The 20,672-nt window shown below is 38.6% G+C and overlaps 1 protein-coding gene across 1 annotated transcript; it reads left to right on the top strand.

Moving 5' to 3' along the window:
• The first annotated feature begins 2,865 nt into the window (after window positions 1-2,865).
• LOC107787241 (GDSL esterase/lipase At1g29670) lies at window positions 2,866-5,278 on the top strand. Its single transcript, XM_016608785.2, has 5 exons — window positions 2,866-3,200; window positions 3,917-4,041; window positions 4,142-4,387; window positions 4,508-4,763; window positions 4,895-5,278. The coding sequence occupies exons 1-5, from the start codon at window positions 2,942-2,944 to the stop codon at window positions 5,116-5,118; spliced, it is 1,110 nt and encodes a 369-aa protein (XP_016464271.2). The 5' UTR covers window positions 2,866-2,941; the 3' UTR covers window positions 5,119-5,278.
• The last annotated feature ends 15,394 nt before the right edge of the window (window positions 5,279-20,672 follow it).

The following is a 20,672-nucleotide window of genomic DNA, read 5'->3' as shown; positions in this document are numbered from 1 at the left end:
GAAGAGAAACTATACTTCAGTCTATGGATGTGAGACTCAATCAAGTACGTACGTAATTGGCACCATTTGGAGAAAATGACGAAAATGGACACTTAGATATATTCTTGAGCAGTTTTGAGCTTTTAAGTTTATCCAAAGTGCGAACATTTGCCCGTATTCAAATATTTAATAAACTATGATTGTCAAATGTAATGAAAATTGTGAAAAAGAAAATTTTAACTAGAAATATTAGGAAAGTTCCTGCAGATTCTAGAAAATATAACACCAAAAAACACTAGAATAGACAAAAAATAATAAAAATTACATGATAAAAAATTGCACCAGATACTTGACATAAACAAAAAATAGATCCGCCATGCAAGTTTGAAGGGAATGTGATGAGTGGCCAATGCTTGCAATGCGAGAAGGGTATGACAATCTGGGCGCTCTCACTATTCCTTTAAAAAATAGACAACAAATAAAAATAAAAAGTGCAAAAAAATGAACCTCCAAATATGAGTTCTGTTAAAATAACCTCCCCCCCCCCCCCAAAAAAAAATTTATGTCAAATCTAATTGCCGGAGTTTATTAAGTATTTGACATAGATCAAAGTACTAATTGTGGCAAGCTTAAAAGACCAAAATTGCTCAAAGTATATCTAAGGGACTATTTTAGACCTACCCTAGCGCCTAAACAAAAGGAACCCTTTTGTAATTTTCTCTTTTAATTACCTTCGCTCTAATGAAACTTTTGACCAATTTGTCCCCGACTTAATTATAGGACTTTTTTTTTTGCTTGCTTCAAAATTGCAACATTGTCTTTCCTAATGGAGGCATTTGTGCTCTTGTCATGTTGTTGATAACGTATGTCAATATACTTGTACTACAATATTAAGAATTGCTTGACCGATAATACGTGGACCCTCCCTATTTGACGACCATTAATTGATATAATTTCCTAACTTGCAATCTCTAATTCACAGTAGTAACATTGCTTTCCAAAATCCAAACTAGGTATCACTTATCCAACCTTTAAGCTTTCAAATTCTTGTGTGTATGATTGTACCACTTTGATCTTGGACTTTCTAAAGCTATCCAACGCACCCTCATCAGCTGAATCCAAGATCCAACTGCATATATAAAGAGCTTGCACAAAATTGACTTCCAGATTGAACTTTGATCGTGACATGAGGATTTATATTGCTAAAGTTAAGATATATAATTTTTAATACTGCTAGTAAATCATATTGTAAACAGAGTACCAAATAAATAAAAGTTGACAAAGTCAACAAATTATTATGGTTCGAGTTAAATAGAAATTAAAGGTCATAAAAGCTCAACTAAACTTATAAGAACAAGCCTGATTGGTACTTAATAATTTGACTACCAAGGACATGATCTTTCTATTAAAGTTCCACTTGAATTAGGATTCACTTTCTGTTTGGGTTTCTAAAGTTCCAATTGATGAATTAGGATCCACTTTCTGTTTGAATTTTTTAGACAACGAACCCATCCCTAAATTATTTTATTCTTTAAAAACCAATTATTATAAAATCAACTCCGCAACCAAATTCAAGGTGGCCAAATGGTCAACGATATAATGATCCCATAACTTTCTGTATCCTACTTTCCTCTTCAAAACCATGTGGCTAGTAAGAATATCCACTATTCAATTTCTATCCACACTATCATCACTTCTCCTCATAAATACAAGAACTCCTTATCCCCGTTTATGTAATTCGTAGATTTTGTTCACCATATATATATGACTAAGTCTTCCCAAAACTTTGCATTAATGGCATTGGCTCCTATGGCTAGCTAGCTCTTAGCTAGCATGGCTATTGATATGGACTGTTCTTCTACTGAAACTTGCTATCTTCTTTATCTTCTGGGTCTGGGCCATTACTCACATGCATGGTTCTTTTTTATTTTGGCTAATGTGTAAAGTCAAACCAAATATTTGAGACAATTGTAGAAGACTTGGATCATTTCATGATTTGCTCATGACAGCTGATTAAGACTTTGCAATATGCATTTTGGCGCTTTAAATTGCAAAATTAATTTATATGCTTGCCTAGTAGTTGGGAGGTTGTGAATTTAATTTTTTCTGAATATTAAATATGAAGATAAAATAATGTAAAATTGAATTTATATATGCATGTGGTAACTAGCTATATCATCAATGTGTTATGTGAAGTTTAATTCTTACCACATCCTTTTCTTCCCCATGCCTCTCCACCACCCCCTTCCTCGCCAAATTAAATACTAGTAAAGAAGATATCCAAAATTGCTTAGAGTATATTTTTTCCTCTAAACTCAAACTTAATAAGCTAAGTTTGTTTGCTCTTCTATATTTAAACTGATTTTAACAACACCCAACTATTCAGGAAAACAATGCACCGATTCAACTGAACTGCAAGATTCAGAATAAGCTTTATCAAAAAGTACATGCTTATTAGTAGACCATTAATCATTTAAGGTGTTAATGAATAATAACACGGTCCCTATATCATTAATATACAATGATCGAGATGATGATGACAAATTTGTAGCTTAGTACCACTGACTAATTAAGTACACAGCTCATTAATTGTACATGCATGAACAAGGAACTTTGTTCATAGTGTATATATGAAGTATACTTAGCTAGCTCCATGCAAAGAGTGAAAATTTAGAGTGTGACATTAGCTAAAAAGAGAAAAAGTGAGAGGCCGGCTAATCACTGTGGAAAATCTACTAGTACTAATAATATCCGCGTGAATTTAATGCAATCTAACCAACTTCTCATCTGTAAAAATTACATAAATTTAGATGAATAGTTTTCGGTGGTCTATTCCCACTCGTTTGTCTCTCTATGTTTGACTTTCAACATCTATATATTCTCATTCATTTTCCAAACTTTTCATCCCACATCTCATTATTATCGCTTCTAGCTAGCTAAAGATAAGGGTTTCACAATTAGAATGGGTACCGGGGAGTTGAGGAGATGGATATTGGTGGTGCAATACGTGGTGGTTTTAGGGTTGATCAGCTTGGGAAATTATGGAGCAAATGCACAACAAGTGCCTTGTTATTTTATATTTGGTGATTCTTTAGTAGATAATGGGAATAACAACAATATTCAGTCATTGGCTAGGGCTAACTACTTACCTTATGGTATTGATTTCCCTGGTGGTCCTACGGGGAGATTTTCCAATGGAAAAACTACAGTTGATGTCATTGGTAAGATCCCATCTCTTTTTTTTCTTGTACGTGTGATATAGTGCAGATTCAACAGTACTTTGCTTTGCGTGTGTGTGACAAAATCTCTAGTTTGGATTGGCATGAAGTTAATAACAACACAATTTAAGCTCGGAAAACCTCTTACAAAATGAGTCTATAGGATCCAAATCTATGCAATTATGTCTGTTTTATAACAACATATGATTCAATTTTTTTATTACTATTTTTAATGTCGCTGACTCCTTTTATATAATAGGACAAATATTCAAGTGTTATCTTCATCTACGTCTGAAGCACCTTTGTCCCTCTCTAGTTTCAAAAAGATTCTGATAGCTATAGTTGTCATTTTATTCTTCAATTAACATAAATCAAAATCACGATATTTATTGTTTATTTGTGGCACTTTATCGCCTTAATAAATTTGGCTGCATGCCTGGAAACGTCGACAATAAGTATTCCTGTCCTGAAAGTACTACTAAGTCCTAACTCCAACTAAAAACATTCTTTCTTTAAAATCTTTCAGCTACCTAAAAAGAGAGTATATAATGTAAGAGCAACCAAATTGTATAACAGTGGTGATTCATATGATAGTAATTGGGAAAACAAAAAGGAAAAGAAAGAAACTACGTATATATTTTGCTGTAAATTTTTCTCTTTAGAGCTTTTGCTAGGAAAAAGTTGTGATTAACTTACTGTGATATGTCTTAAATTTACAGCGGAACAACTGGGCTTCAATGGTTATATTCCACCCTATGCAACTGCTAGGGGTAGAGACATTCTCGGAGGTGTCAATTACGCTTCTGCAGCTGCTGGAATTAGAGATGAAACTGGCAGACAACTGGTACTTTTTATTCTTAAAATTTGTGATGCTTTTCAATTTTTCTTTTCGTCCATTTTTTTTATTCAGTTTGAAAATTGTTGTTTTTATGAAATTTTTATAGGGAGGAAGGATAAGCTTTTCTGGACAAGTGAATAATTACAGAAACACAGTGCAACAAGTAGTGCAAATACTAGGAAATGAAAATGCAGCAGCAGATTATTTGAGCAAGTGCATATACTCTGTTGGATTGGGCAGCAATGACTATCTCAACAATTATTTCATGCCTCTTTATTACCCCACTAGCAGACAGTTCACTCCTGAACAATATGCTAGCGTTCTTATTCAACAATACACCCAGCAACTAAAGGTAAGTATATTTATTTACTCCCCCTTTCTGAACAAATAATATAAAAAAACATAAAGTAGAAAGAAAAAAGGGACTCTTGACATTAATAGTATTTGATAATTGTATGTTTTGTGGTCATAGATTTTATACAATAATGGAGCAAGGAAGTTTGCCTTGATTGGAGTGGGCCAAATAGGGTGCAGCCCAAATGCATTGGCCCAGAACAGCCCAGATGGGAGAACCTGTGTACAAAGAATCAATGTAGCAAACCAATTATTCAACAATAAACTAAAGGCACTTGTTGATAACTTGAATAGAAATACACCAGATGCAAAATTCATCTACATTGATGCTTATGGGATTTTCCAAGACTTAATTGATAACCCCTTTGCCTTTGGTAAGCTTTCTCATCTAAGTTTAATTTAAGAACTAAACTCACATTACATGACTAATTAGAAAATGATTCACTTTCATGGAATTATAAATATTTCTTTATAAATTAATCTAATCTGAGTCTATTAATTTCAGGACTTAGTGTGACAAATGCTGGATGTTGTGGGGTAGGAAGGAATAATGGCCAGATTACATGTCTTCCTTTCCAAAGACCATGCAGAAATAGAAATCAATATTTATTTTGGGATGCATTTCATCCAACTGAAGCTGCAAATATAGTAGTTGGGAGGAGATCATATAGAGCTCAAAAGCCATCTGATGCATACCCTTTTGATATTAGTCGCCTAGCCCAACTTTAAAGATAGATCGAGATGACAAATCCAGTGTCCTCTTCATTTCAAATTAAATTTTCTTGTGGAATTCTCACCATTTATTACATGTAATCGGAAGTGTTTAATCGTTTACTGAAATGTTGTATTTCCATCTTCCACTTTCAATGAGAATTTTATTACTATAAGTTAATCATGTGTTGAAATTACATAATTAAGTTTGAAAAGTACTTGTTATGCATTGATCGAGCTAGTAGTCTTGTGGCATAAAGGGTATTTAGTAAAGGTATTTTCATATATGAGCCGTCAGCCATATTACAGGGTGTCTGTCTAGTGTAATTCCCCTATAACTTAAGTCTTTCTTTCAAACCCTTTGCCGAGGTTAGGCAAACAACTATGGTGATGGTTTGTTGCCTCAAAAGCGTATTTTTTATGGTGTTTAGTATGTATTGATCATTTGAGGCCGCAATTAAGGATTTAGTACCTCTTCATTCATAATTTAGGCTTTGATGTATGAGATGTTCAGTATTAATGGGCTAATTTTTAGTTGAAATTGACCTATGCCTGCTTGTGAATTGAGGCTATCACTTATGGGGCGCCGAAGGATCTTTGTTGCTTCTTCATGCTTTGTGCTTAATTTGGTTGTAGTATTATAAATAAAGCTGTTAACCAGACGGAAAAAAAAAACAGTACGTCCGGTTACTGGGGCGGGGTGGATAGTGGGCGGGCTGGATAGTGGGCGGGCTTATCGGGCTGCTAGCGGGTTGAGAATTTTCGGGTTAAATTGGGCCCGTCCGGATTCGGGCTTATCGGGTCCGGACTGGGTTGAGTTATTTTTTTTTAAGTGTATTATATTTTCCTTATTCAATGTAATTGATACTTAAGTGTTTGCAAACTTTAGTTAAAGAAATAAGTATTTTAAGACATAAAACTAAACTTTTAAAGTTTAAAGTTTTAAATTTGAAATTTAAAATTGAAAGTAAGTAGCTACAAAAAATTATTTAATAAGACCAATATATAAGGATCAAATTCCGAAAGCTTTCGTTTCATATTTTCATTGAATAATAAATAATACTTTAAATTAATTAACAAGTTCTATTTTGATTTTTTTATTTTTGAACTTGCAAATTAAAAGTTTACAACAATTATAAAAAATAAGAAAGAGTACATCACATGCTTTGCATCATTTTTGTAAGTTCATCCATATCAACATGAGGTTCTTGGTTTCCGGTATTGCTTGAATCGGAACCATAAACTATTATATCTCCAATTTCCTGGTCCTCCATTTCATCTACCTCTTCACGCCCTTGATTTTGATGTTCTGATCTTATCCAATCTCTGAAGCACACTAGGACATCCAAAGCGTTGCTACCCAATGAATGACAGGTATCTCCTAGTTGCTGCCTTGCTTGGCTAAATGCGCTCTCTGATGCAACTCTTGAAATCGGCACATTTAGCGCGTCTCGAGCCATGGGCGGAAGAACATGAAATTGATTTGAGTTTCTCCTCCACCAACCCACCGATAGCAATTCTTTTGTGCGGGGCTCTGGTGACTTTGCAAGTAGAATTGGAGTTCATCAATATTCCTGCTACTGGTTTGTTGATGCTATCCTAGTGTAGACCAAATTAAATAATCTTCAACGCCATCATTATCCTCCAAAGCACCCGATGCAGATGTAGAAACCGAACTTGAAGGAATATTTGCATCTATAGCAGAAGAAGCATCAACAATGTCAGCATAATAATTATATAAAGTTTGTAAATATTTGTGTAGATCAGAAATACAAGTTTCAACATAAGGGGTTTCAGTTTGTCCAATATCCATATATACATATAAAGCAGTGATTAATTGGCGACAAGTGGCCATTTTGATAGAAGGGTTTAAAATAGCACCAATTAGGCAAATGGCATGTAACAGTCAAATAATTATTTCCATTAACAACATGATCAATATTAGAAGTAAGAGAAACATTACAAGAAAGACTAGCGAACAAATAACGGATATATGTCTGATATTGTCCAAAAAGTCTAAAGATATCAGCTCTACAAGTACTTCTAGGAATACCTTTAAATAAAGGGTTATAAATTCTTTGAATATAAGTAACAAGATACGGTGAGGCAGCAAAACTAAAAGGTAAACAACCTAAAATAATCATTTTAGCTAATTCTTCCCGATCTTTTACTATATCGTATTTGCCCATTAAACTGCCAGTACCCGGGTTAAGTTTTTTTTGGCCAGATTCTTCATCAACATCCCATGCAATAGGGTGGTTATCTACCATGTGCCTACGAAGTTGACCCGTTCCCCCTTGCTTACCTCTGGTCTCATGTTTATAAACTTCCTTACAAATAGTACATCTTACATAATTTTTATCTTCTTCTAGTCTTTCAAAAAATTGCCAATACTTACTTCTTAATCTTCGATTCTTCTTAAAAGGGAGGGGAGGCCTACATGTATTACCACGACCGTCACCCCTAGTATTTTGACTAGCAGTACCAGGTGTAGGTGGTGGTGTTTCAAGATTATCAGGTGATTGAATATTATCTAAATTATCATCTATACCATAATCTTCTTGAAGTTGCTCATAATCTACATTTAAATTTTCAGGTGAACTTTCAAAAATATGTGTAAAACTACTAGAAGAACCAGTACCACCTCTTGATCTTTTAAAAAATACTCTTACTAGTGTGGGCACCTAATTTTTTACCATACTTAAATTTTTAACCACTTTTTAGTATGTAAATTTTCTTTAAGTTTAATCTACATATTTTAGCTTTTGTTTCACCTTTTTTTTTTTTATATGTTTTACTTAAGAAAATTAAAAATAATAAAAAAAGAGTCACATTGTCAGTATAAGTTTTACCTTCATTTATAAAGAAAGAAAAGTTCTCAAAAAAATATAGTTTTATTTAGTTTAGTGCAATTTTTAAGATTAGATACTTTCAACAAATGAATATTGAGTATGTAGTAATTGTACTTTACTATTTTTGATTTAGTAGGAGTAGACTTTATTTTAATTATTTATTATCAAGAAAAGAAAATATTACAAAAAAAAAAAAGAACCAATCAGAGATGGCTAAGTTACAAAAGATTTCCTCACAATGGCATTACCAATTTAATTTTCGTGCCTCACGTGCTTTCAAAATACTTCATTCACGGATTTCTTCTTTTATTGCATTTGAAAGAGAGAAATATTCCTTCCAAGAAATTTCCACTCACCTGCTCACATATTCTGTAATTCATCTCACCCTTATATATTTTTCACTCACTCACACAATTAAGCTGCCCATATTTGAGCAGAGAAACAGACGAGAAAAAAAAAATACAATAGCACAGCCTCCCTCTCCACGAGAAATCAACCATCAAAGCTTCACCATCTTTCCTCAACTCAAAAAGCTCCGCTAAACAGCCCCATCTCCACCGCCAAACCAGCAGCCTCTGTAAGCATTTAAATTTTATTAGATTTAAACTAATACAATTACTTGGACTATATTTTAAATTCAAGATATGTTAGTCCAAATAAATATTATGGGATAATATAATTGAATTAATTATATAAGTCCAATATATATAAATTAAATAAATAAGTCTTAATCCATTGGGTTAGCCCATTTAATTGAGTTAAAGTGATGAACCCACTTCATTAAGCCCAAGATGTCATCTTCCTAGAGGCCCAATTCGGTGCCACGTGTCATATTACATGGCACGCCAAGTCAATCGGAAGAGCCAATAAGATCATGCCACGTGTCAAAATGACAAGGCATGATAAGTCACATTAAAATGCTAATAAAATCATGCCACGTATGCAAGTGACATGTTCTGGCCAATCAAATGCGGCATTGTCACGCTTCAATTTGATTGGTCAGAAAGAGTTTGTTCTTATCATAACTCTTACCTCCCACAACTATAAATAGGGGTCTTCATAACTCATAAAAGACACCAGAAGTTATAACAAGAAGTAAGAAAGAGCTCATGGATCAAACACTGCAAATTCCTCCACAAGTTTTAAGTTCAAGCAATCAAGTTCAAGCTCAAGAACGAAGAACAAATCAAGTTCAGCTCAAGAACGAAGAATAAATCAAGTTCAAGTTCAAGCAATCAAGCTCAGGCTCAAGAAGAAGATCATCGTTCATGGCAACAACTACATATTCAAGATCAAGCTCGAAGGCCCTTAAATTTATTTACTATTGAAAAGAAGAATCAGAGGATTCATAGAGATTGTACACTCAAATTACTTGAAATCATACTATGATTGTTGCAATATTTTTCAGTCTCGATTATTTTCCTGATGCAAATTTATTGTCTACAATATGGCATACCCAGTGGGACAATCTATACCTCTCATCTCAACTTTTCAATCACCAAATTTCAAGAACATTGAAATGGTTTCAAAGAAAATCAATTCCAGTTCAACTTCCACCAAGGCCGCTAATTTCAGGTTTTATGCTGATGTGGAAAGCATCCTCGATGTTACCTTTGGAAGCTTTGGACCAGTTACGAGGAGTAAAGCAAGCTCGTTAGGACAACAAGCACCCCAAGTGTCGTCCCTATCAACCCCTATTTTTGGATCTTCGTCCTCTAAAGGAGCAAGATCTTCTACAAGCGCACCCGAAGGAGGAAGCGATGTTGCTGAAAAGATCAAGAAAACTCTTGCTCTGCTTGACCTCTCCGGATCCAAGCACTATGCTGTGAAGGAAAATGATGATGCTTCAAGTGATGGATCCTCCCCACTTACATCACATAGCGTGAGCCAATCGAGGATCAATCTGTATGACAATCCATGCTACTCTCCCTCGTCCACGACAATCATGTAAGCCGTGGTAACAAACACTTCATATATGGAGGAGCAGTTGGCAAACTTGACGGAAACAATCGCTGGCTTGACCAAGTGCATACAAAATCAAGATGCTAGAATTAACAAGCTAACAAACAGGGTGGGAATCTTGATGGAATAAGAATCCACCCATGCACCAGGCAAGCTCTGAGAAGTTCCAGAGATTGATTCTCCCCCAAGACAAGTAACATCCGCTAAGGCTATCCCTGTCTCATCTGAAGGGATGATTCCAATCGATCAATTAAAAGAGTAGATTAAAGGAACCATTAAGAACAAGTATGAAGTTGCTGCTAAGTCCTCCCTTACATATGCAAAGCCATACACTGCAAGGGTCGATATGTTGAAGATATCTGCTGGCTATCAACCTCTAAAGTTTCAACAGTTTGATGGTAAAGGTAATCCAAAGCAACATGTGGCGCACTTCGTTGAGACGTGCAATAATGCTGGGACGTATGGAGATTACCTCGTCAAGCAGTTTGTCCGCTCGCTAAAAGGAAATGCTTTTGACTGGTACACATACCTCGAGGATGGATCTATAGATAGCTGGGATCAACTAGAGCAAGAGTTCCTCAATCGCTTTTATAGCATGAGACGTACTGTGAGTATGATAGAACTTACAAATACTCGTCAACGAAAAGGTGAACCAGTTATCGACTTTATCAATCGTTGGAGGAATACAAGCCTCAACTACAAAGAGAGGCTTAGTGAAGCTTCTGGCATGGAGATGTGCATCCAAGGCATGCATTGGGGACTCCGCTACATCCTGCAAGGTATCAAGCTAAGCACATTTGAAGAACTTGCGACTCGTGCCCATGACATGGAGTTAAGCATGGCCTCCACTGGAAACGAAAGGTTGCCTATCTATGAGCCTCGCAAAGGGAACGACAAGCAAGAAGTCAAGAAGTAGGGCAAGTTCGTACCCAAGTTTGAAAACAAAGAAGCTATAAATGTCAATGCATCACCTGTGAAGTTCACAACAAAGGTGAACAAGAAGCAGAGTACAAAATCCACTTCTTTTCAAGATAAACTAAGTGGGAAGTTGACTCTAAAAGAAATACAAGAGAAGGAGTACTCATTTCTAGATTCTGATGTGCCAGCAATTTTTGAAGAACTCCTCGAGTTAAATCTCATTGAGCTTCCAGAGATGAAGCGGCCAAATGAAGCTGGGAAAACTGATGACCAAAATTACTACAAATATCATCGACTTGTGAGCCACCCTCTAGAGAAGTGCTTTGTCTTCAAGGAAAAAGTTATGGACTTGGATCGTGAAAAGAAGATCGTGCTTGAAGATGAGAAAGCAAGCGCAAACCAAGTCTCTATCACATTTGGCTCATTCAATCCAGATTAATTATGTAGTTTTAAAGAAAGTAAAGATGAAGAATTACTGGAGAACAACAAAGTTGAAGACGATCAACTCTAGGATGATGAAGGTTGGATGCTAGTGACTCTTCATAGGCACCACAGAAGGAGCCCACGAAAAGAATCAGTAGAACAACCAACAAGGAAAATGATGGTAAAAAGACCAAGGAGATGGAATCCAGTTAAGCACTTAAAGAAAGCAAAAGTGGAGGTGCACCACCCTCAAAAGTCACGACATCCAGTGACCTTGGAGGAGTTTTTACCAAGTTGGTTCCGCACGAAGATTTCCCATGGGGGTATTAATGCCTCATGTTGCCATGCTGACGAAGGGGAAGAAAAGAGTGATGACCTACCGTTGGTACCATCTTCGGAAAAGCTCATCGAGTCCACTCCTTAAGAAGTTAATGCTTGTGAGGAAAAAGTCACGTTCATAAATGACGATCTTCTGCTAGGTGACACTCTTCATAACCGCCCATTGTACCTGGTTTGCTATATGTGTGATGAAAGGGTAAATTGAATTTTGGTTGATGGAGGATCCTCAGTGAACATTTTTCCAATTCGCACTGTGAAAGAACTTGGTATTCCCATGAACGAACTCTCAGAAAGTCATGTGATGATCCAAGGATTCAACTAAGGGGGGTAAAGAGCCATAGGTGCGATCAGGTTGGGAATCACCATTGAAGATATGCAATCAAGTGCATGGCTGCATGTGATCGATGCAAAGACTTCATAAATCGTCTTGCTTGGAAGGCCTTGGATACATGAGAATAAAGTGGTTCCATCTACCTACTATCAATGTTTGAAGTACTACGAGGGTGAAGTCGAGAAGAAGATAGTTGCTGATGATGAGCCATTTATCGAGGCTGAGTCACACTTCGCCGATGCAAAGTTTTACTTGAAGAACCGCATTGTGAAGGAGCTAAAAGCTGATGATAGCATGAAAAGCAAGAATGACGAGCCCACAACTAAAAGAGCTGAGATGATTGCTGGTAGAGCCAAAGCTATAACTGAGGAGGTACAACCCAACACGAATAAATCTCATAGAGGGGATATTGCGTCTTATGGCAAGAAAGTAAGTCCTGCACTCCAATATGTCCCTAAAAGAAAGAAAGATGAAGGCGAATCATCTAATCTCCAAACTAACATGCTAAAGGAGTTAACTCTTCCGGTAAAATGAATTGAGGCAATAAAGTTGTCCTCAAAGCCACTTGCAGGGTTTGTATCCCAAAATCGTTTGCAGAATATGGCACTCCCTACAAAGCGAACAGATGAAGGTTTTGATCCTAATGCTTACAGGCTATTTGCAAAAGCTGGATACAATCCCAATAAATCGTCAAAGTTAGGGAAGCTCCCATCAGAAGATGCGATGAGGCAACCACGTGAAGGTTTGGTATACAAGCAACTGTCACCAGTGCGCATCTCTATAAGAAGGGCGAGCAGCAATTATATCACTGTAGAAGATGAATCTGTCGCTTCTAACGGGCCTTCTGTCTTTGATCGACTTGGAAAATCAACTGTGAGAACTTTTGTATTTGAGAGATTGGGTCCATTAAAGAAGGGTAATAAGTTCCAGAGAAATTATCGAAATACAAAAACAGTTGCTTTGCCCAAAATTCAGAAGATCTCTAAAGATTTCCAAAGTTTGGTTCCTTCTAGAATGAAGCAAAAAACAAAAGTCATGGTTTCATTTGATGAGGTACTGAAGATGAAGCCATACACTGTGGTCTACACTAAAGAACGTGATGAAAATGAAGAAATTATGGGTTCTTCGTATCATGTTACTGCACAAGGCGAGCATGGTATTTTATCTCTAATGGAGGATGACGAGAAATTGGACAATGTTTCACCGTGTTATCATATATCCTTCAATGATGGGGACCCTCAAGAAGATAAAGATGCAAAAGATGCTCCACCTGAACTTGAAGAAGGAGTGAAGACCACAGTTGATGCCTTAAAAGAAGTTAACCTTGGCACCGATGAAGAACCAAGACCCACCTACCTAAGTGCTTTACTAGAAGTGGATGAAGAAAGCACTTATATTGAGTTACTCAAGGAGTTCAGGGATGTCTTTGCTTGGAGCTACAAAGAGATGCCTGGCTTGGACCCGAAAGTAGCAGTCCATCACCTTGCCATCAAGAATGGTGCTCGCCCTATTAAACAAGCCCAAAGGCGCTTTAGGCCGGACTTGGTTCCCTTGATTGAAACCGAAGTTAACAAACTCATCGAAGATGGCTTTATTCATGAAGTTAAATACCCAACATGGGTTTCAAGTATTGTCCCTGTAAGGAAGAAGAATGGCCAGATTCGAGTGTGCATCGACTTCAGGGATCTCAACAATGCGTGTCCCAAAGATAAATTTCTGCTTCCTATTCCATAGCTGATGATCGATGCTACTACCGGTATAAGGCAATGTCATTTATGGATGGTTCGTCAGGCTATAACCAAATTCGCATGGCACCAAAAGATGAAGAGCTTACGGCATTCCGCACCCCAAGGGTATTTATTGCTATAGGGTAATAATGCCTTTTGGCTTGAAGAACGCTGGTGCTTCTTATCAAAGGGCTATGCAGAATATTTTTGACGACCTTCAACACAAAAATGTTGAGTGCTATGTGGACGACTCAGTGGTAAAATCAAGAAAGAGAGGCGACCACTTGAAAGACTTGAGAATGGTGTTTGAGTTGCTCCGAAGGTTCCAACTTAGGATGAATCCATTGAAATGCGCCTTTGGAGTTAATTCCGAAAAGTTCCTTGGTTTCATTGTCCGGCATCGAAGGATTGAAATTGATCAAGCCAAAGTAGATGCAATCTTGAAAATGCCTGAACCTAGGGATATTCACGAATTGAAAAGTCTGCAAGGAAAGTTAGCGTACCTTAGCAGATTCATCTAAAACCTAGTTGGGAGGTGCCAACCATTCAGTCGCCTTATGAAGAAAGGTGTCCCTTTCAAATGGGACCAAGCGTTTAGCAATGCCTTTGAGAGCATTAAATTCTACTTTATGAAGCCTCCGATTTTAGCAGCCCCTATACTTGGAAAGCCGTTGATACTATATACTTCAGCACATGAAAGGTCTGTTGGAGCGCTGTTGGCCTAAGAAAATAGTGAGGGGAAAGAAAAATTCCTTTACTACTTGAGCAGGATGATGACACCAAATGAGCTGCATTATTCGCCAATTGAAAAATTATGTTTGGCGCTAGTCTTCTCAATCCAAAAGTTGAAGCACTACTTTCAAGCTTATGTCGTTCGTTTGGTTTCTAGAGCAAATCCCATCAATTTCGTGATGTCAAAACCTGCCCTTAGTGATTGACTAGCAAGGTGGTACCTCCAGTTTCAACAATTTGAAATCGTGTACATCCCTCAAAAGGCCATAAAAGACAAGCGTTAGTGGGCTTCTTAGCAGATCACCCTATACCTGATGATTGGGAGTTAACTGACGAACTACATGATGAGGACGCAATGGTCATTGAAGTTTAACCTCCATGGAAGATGTACTTTGATGGTGCTGCACATCGCGGAGGAGGTGGTGCTGGTATAGTATTTATCACTTCTCAAGGTGAAGTTCTTCCCTACTCTTTTACGTTGATACAACTCTGCTCTGACAACTTTGCTGAGTATCAAGCACTAATACTTGGGCTTGAAATCGTCGTGCACCTCGCTACCTTTACTACAAAGATACTCTATACAGAAGGTCATTCGAGGGAGTAATCTTGCGATGCTTAGGGGAAGAAGAAGCACTCCAAGCTTTGCAAGAGGCACATTTTGGGGTATGTGGGTCACATCAGTCTGGACCAAAGCTCTACTTCCATATAAAAAGGATGGGATATTATTGACCAACTATGGCAAAAGATTACTTGGACTACGCTCGAAGATGCAAGGCTTGTCAATTCCATGCGAATTTTATTCATCAACCTCCTGAAGTGTTGCACTCGACTGTGGCATCCTGGACGTTTGACGCTTGGGGATTGGATGTTGTTGGTCCACTACCAAAGTCCTCTAGTGGGTACCTATACATCTTTGATGCAACTGATTACTTCTCAAAATGGGCTGAAGTTGTTGCTCTTAAGGAGGTAAAGAAGGAAAATGTTACAAGTTTCATCCGAGTAAACATAATCTATCGCTTTGGCATTCATCGTTACATAATAACGGATAATGGAAAGCCATTCGATAATAGGTTGATGAACAAGATTTGTGATCTCTTTGGCTTCAAGCAACGTAACTCTTCGATGTACAATGCTGCCGCCAATGGTCTAGCTGAGGCATTCAACAAAATTCTATGAAACTTGTTAAAGAAAGTCGTCTCCAAATCCAAACGAGACTGGAATGACCATATGGAAGAAGCTCTATGGGCATATAGGATGACTCACCGCACGCCAAGCGACTTCTTATTCACTCATTTATGGAGTCGAAGCCGTCTTGCCACTCGAGCGTCAAATACCTTCATTACGACAGGCTATTCAAGAAGGGATCACTGATGAAGAAAATGCTTGACTTCAATTAGCAGAGTTGGAGGCTCTTGATGAGAAGAGGTTGGAAGCTCAACAGAGTCTTGAATGTTATCAAGCTCGATTGTCTCGCGCATTCAATAAAAGAGTTCGCCCGAGATCCTTTCAAGTAGGGGATCAAGTCCTTGCCGTACGAAGACCCATAATTACTTCCCATAACTTGTAGTGAAGTTCACTTCAAAATGGGATGGGCCATATGTCGTACGAGAATCTTACTCAAGTGGGGCTTACAAGCTAGTTGATGCAGATGGCATGAGAATCGGCCCTATCAATGGCAAGTTTTTGAAGAAGTATTATCCTTGAAGTTGCAACTCTCCTTGACGCATGAGCCTAAACTGCATGTTCCTACACTCCTGGTCCATATGAGTCTAAACTGTGTACGACCCACCACAAAAAAAAGGGTCCGCTAGGTTGAAAACCTCGAAAGAGGCGGCCTAGGCAAAAGTTAGGACATAAAAAAAATAAAGTCTGCTAGGTTGAATACCTCGAAAGGGGCATCCTAGGCAAAAGTTAGGACATAAAAAAAATCACCCATTCTGAACTACAGTATGACTTGATCCTTTTCACCGAGGTACGTAGGCAACTTAGAGTTTCATTTTGAGTTCAGTCGCATAAGTTCAAAAGATACATATTGCCCTAGTCGTTGTCCAAATGAAGTATGATCGAAGTAATTCATTCAAACAACACTTGAAAATCAGGTTGAAATTTCAATCTTCTTTTGAACCTTGGATCTCATATGACTTAGATGGGGGCAAGCCTTCATGATAAACCAGTGTCTCCAATAGGGCGATTATAGTCTTTTAGGAGGCTACCAAGTATTTGCACTGGAATTCAGCGATTTACTATGTCCTCATGTTCACCAAATCTTTAAGTCCTCCGGTCTTCAAGTTTGTTGCTCTTCAAGTTGAAATGTTTAAACCCTCCAAGTCTCCAAGTTGAAGTCTTCAAGTCCGTCAGTCTTCAAGTTGAAGTCTCAAAGTTGAAATCTTCAAAGTTTGTCGGTCTTCAAGTTGAAGTCTTCACGTTCGCCACTCTTCAAGTTGAAGTCTTCACGTTCGCCACTCTTCAAGTTGAAGTCTGCAAAGTCCGTCAAATCTTCAAAGTTTCCAAATATTCAAGTCAATGTTGTCAAGTCCACGAAGTCTTCGAGTTGAAGCTTTATAAGTTTCCAATCTTAAGGTGGACATATAAGTCCCTTTGCACCTTAAGTTGGCCTCTTTGTGGGTTTAAAAGGAAACTATAACTCTCGAATCTTAAGGTGGACATATAAGTCCCTTTGCATCTTAAGTTGGCCTCTTCGTGGGTTTGTCCTTAAAAGAAAATTATAACTTTCCAATCTTAAGGTGGACATATAAGTCCCTTTGCACCTTAAGTTGGCCTCTTCGTGTGTTTTTCCTTAAAAGGAAACTACAACTTTCTAATCTTAAGGTGGACATATAAGTCCCTTTGCACCTTAAGTTGGTCTCTTCGTATGTTTGTTCTTAAAAGGAAACTATATTTTCCAATCTTAAGGTGGACATATAATTCTCTTGAGAGTAATCTATCCGATAGTCGAGGCACATTGAAAGTAATCTCTTCGATAGTCGGGGCACATTGAGAGTAATCTCTCCGATAGTCGGGGCACATTGAGAGTAATCTCTCCTATAGTCAAGCCACATTGAGAGTAATCTCTCCGATAGTTGGGGCACATTGAGAGTAATCTCTCCGATAATCAAGCCACATTGAGAGTAATCTCTCTGATAGTCGTGCCACATTGAGAGTAATCTCTCCGATAGTCGAGCCACATTAAGATTAATCTCTCCGATAATTGGGCCACAAGAGTAATCTCTCCGATATTCGGGCAGGGATGAATACCCATCCCCTCACACTATAAGATTATCTTCTTCATACATGGATTATCTCGTTAAACAAAAGTTGTCTTTCTTGTTTGACCTACAAAAAAAAAGACAGAAAATGCAGAAAAAAAGAGTTTGTTACCGATAGACGGCCACGAGTGCGTTCGCATCGGCCTTTTCCTTTTCGGCGTCAGATTCGGCCTTGTCTATACAGAGGCCAACCGAGCCTCGAGCTCCTCTATTCTTCTTGCTTGGACCGAGATTTTTTCCTTTATTTTTTGAAGTTGGTTTTCGGCCGATGACAATTGGGCTCGAGCAGTTTCTTTCTCTGCAGCAAAGCGGTCCATTCCTTCTTTCCACTTCAAAGACTCCGCTCTTATCACATCGACTTCTTCACAGAGTTTTCCGATCATCTCGATTTTCTGCTGCAACTATGAGACCAAAAGATTAGCCATCGTTCCGGTATCAAGCCCATAGGCTTTTAAAAGCATTATTACCTGCTCAGATAGATCGATCTGATCTTGGTGAGCCCTGGCTAACGCAGCTTGGAGGTCTTTTATTTCCTCTCCCCTTTGGCCCAAAAGGAGCTTTAAGGAGTTCCTCTCCTCTGTAACCCGTTGAAGCTTGGCCTCATATCGACGCAGCTCGGTTCGGGACCGAGAACATGATTCTCGATGAACTGCCGCAGCCTGCAAGGAAAGAAGAAACGAAGTCAGAAAAGAAAAGCAAACTTAAAGGTAACGCCATATGATTTAAGGCCTACCTGATTCAAAGCCTGCTTCACTCCGTGAAAAAGATCCGATGCATCACTAGTACCGGCAGTGTCTTCGACGTCGATAAACAGGTCATGAAAAGGATCCTCTCCATCATGAGGCCTATCTAATTCGAGAGCCCCCAAAGCTTGGGCTTCCCGAATTGCCCCTGCGAAAAAAGCAGGGAATGTGGGCGAGCCTTTGATTGCTACTGCCCCAAATGAGTTATCTGGGGTATTCTCTTCGGTTCGAAAAGATTTAGGAAGATCATCTTCAGAAATATCCCCCATCCGTCGGCTTCGATGGGAAACATCTTCGATCTCCAGCAACTCGGGGACTCTGCCCGAATCTCTCTCCGATATATCCTCAGTTCAAGGCTGAGCCTGATGAACCATCATCGATCCAGTTGCCTGTGGAGCGTTGGTGGTCTTCTTTGTTTGGGCCGCCAAAGCAGACCCATCATTCTCTTCTTCTTCCTCTTCTTTATCCCTGAGACGTAGAACTGATTCTACGGTCAAAAGAATGGCATTCTTGTTCGGCTTGCGAGTCGTCCTCCTCTTCGATTTTTGATCTTCGAGGACGGGGACTCTTTTCCTCTTATTATTTTTCACCGGCTTTGGGACAGAGGCCAAAGCCTCATCCTCGACAGAAAAGGGCATCAAAACTGCATCCTTGCCCACACCTGCATACGAAAACTTTTACTGAAGTATGTGAAAAACATCTTATTCGAATTACCAAAAGATACGAGAGAGGTGCTCATCGTGCTTTTTGGCCTCCCATCGGCCCTTTGACAAGTCGCGCCATGAGCACTCGGCATATGAGGAGGTCGAAACCAGATCACGTACCCAATTCTTGAGATCTAGCACTGCGTTGGGAATCCAGGGAACCGCTGCATCACAAAAGGGGAATATTGGTGAGAAAAGGAATGAAAGAACAACATAATAAAAGATAATCGCAGAATTAAACTTACGCTTCATGTTTCACTCCTCGGGAAAAGGCATCTTTTCGGTTGGGATCAGGTCCGAAGTCCTCACTCGAATGAACCGGCCCATCCAGCCTCGATCCTTATCCTCGTCTATACTCGAGAACAAAGCCTTGGCAGCTCGACATTGGAGTTTTACTAACCCTCCTCGAAAAAGGCGAGGACGATATAATCGGACAAGATGATCAAGGGTGAAAGGCATCCCCTCAATTTTACTCACAAAATATCGGATAAAATAACAATCCGCCAAAAGGAAGGATGTATCTGGCCTAGGGTTATTAAGTGTTTATGGCAAAAATCTATGATAACAGGGTCGAGAGGACCTAACGTGAAAAGATAAGTATACACGCTTAAAAACCCTCTCACGTGAGTAGTAATATCCTCTTCAGGAGACGACACTACTACCTCTTTGTTCTCCCAGTTACAATCTTTTTTTATCCGCTCGATGTGCTCCCGGGTTATCAAACAAATATATCTCAATGCGGGCTCACATCGTCCAGGAACCGGCGAACCTTTATCAAGTTTGAAATCGGAGGTAAGAACACACGCCACCGGAATGCACTCCTCAGGACGAGGATCCACCAGTGTTTTATCGGCGGCGAATTGGGAAGAAGAAGCTTTTTCTTTTTGGGGGACGGTTTTGGATGTCTTCACCATTTTGGATTTAAAGAAGGTGACAAAGATTTGGTAATTTAGAAGAAGAATTTTGCAAAGAGAAATCACAGATTTTCGAATAAGCTCAGAGAATACGAAAAAGAAATTGGAAAATTTGGAGGATTGAAGATGTAAAAGTGATAAATGATAAAAGAAAGGGTTATTTATAGGTTTAAGCAATGGCGGTTCAGTATTAGCGGTGGCCTACCACCGTCTGACGCGCATTAAATACCTTGAAAGACTAAATCGACGGGACATCTATCACGTGCGTCATGGTCGACCCCAATGTAAGCGTCAGCTTATAATCCGATCGAGCTGTTGAAAAATCATATCGTTTCTCACCACATTCTTCCTGAGAAATGAGGGGACTATCTGTATACGGTCAAAATAGATTTCGGCCTTCGTACGATTGATCGAGTTCGAAACATAATCGATCAAAGTAAGGCTTCAAGGTGAGTTCCGATGATGGTACAAACAAGCTTCAAGTCCGAGTGACCGATCATTGTTGAGCTCGATATTATTATCAACTCGAATCCAAATCGAACTATGATTCAAAGTAAAGTTGTCGAGCTTATGGTCCAGAGACCGACCAATATTAACCCCAAATCAATTCAAAGGCCCGAGTCAGAATCGAGCTCAAGCCAAGATCGAGAGCTCGAGGCAA

This window comes from Nicotiana tabacum, chromosome 17 (assembly GCF_000715075.1).
Source record: "Nicotiana tabacum cultivar K326 chromosome 17, ASM71507v2, whole genome shotgun sequence".
Taxonomy (NCBI): domain Eukaryota; kingdom Viridiplantae; phylum Streptophyta; class Magnoliopsida; order Solanales; family Solanaceae; genus Nicotiana; species Nicotiana tabacum.
Note: the sequence above shows the minus strand (reverse complement) of the source record. Positions and strands in the feature narration are given on the sequence as shown.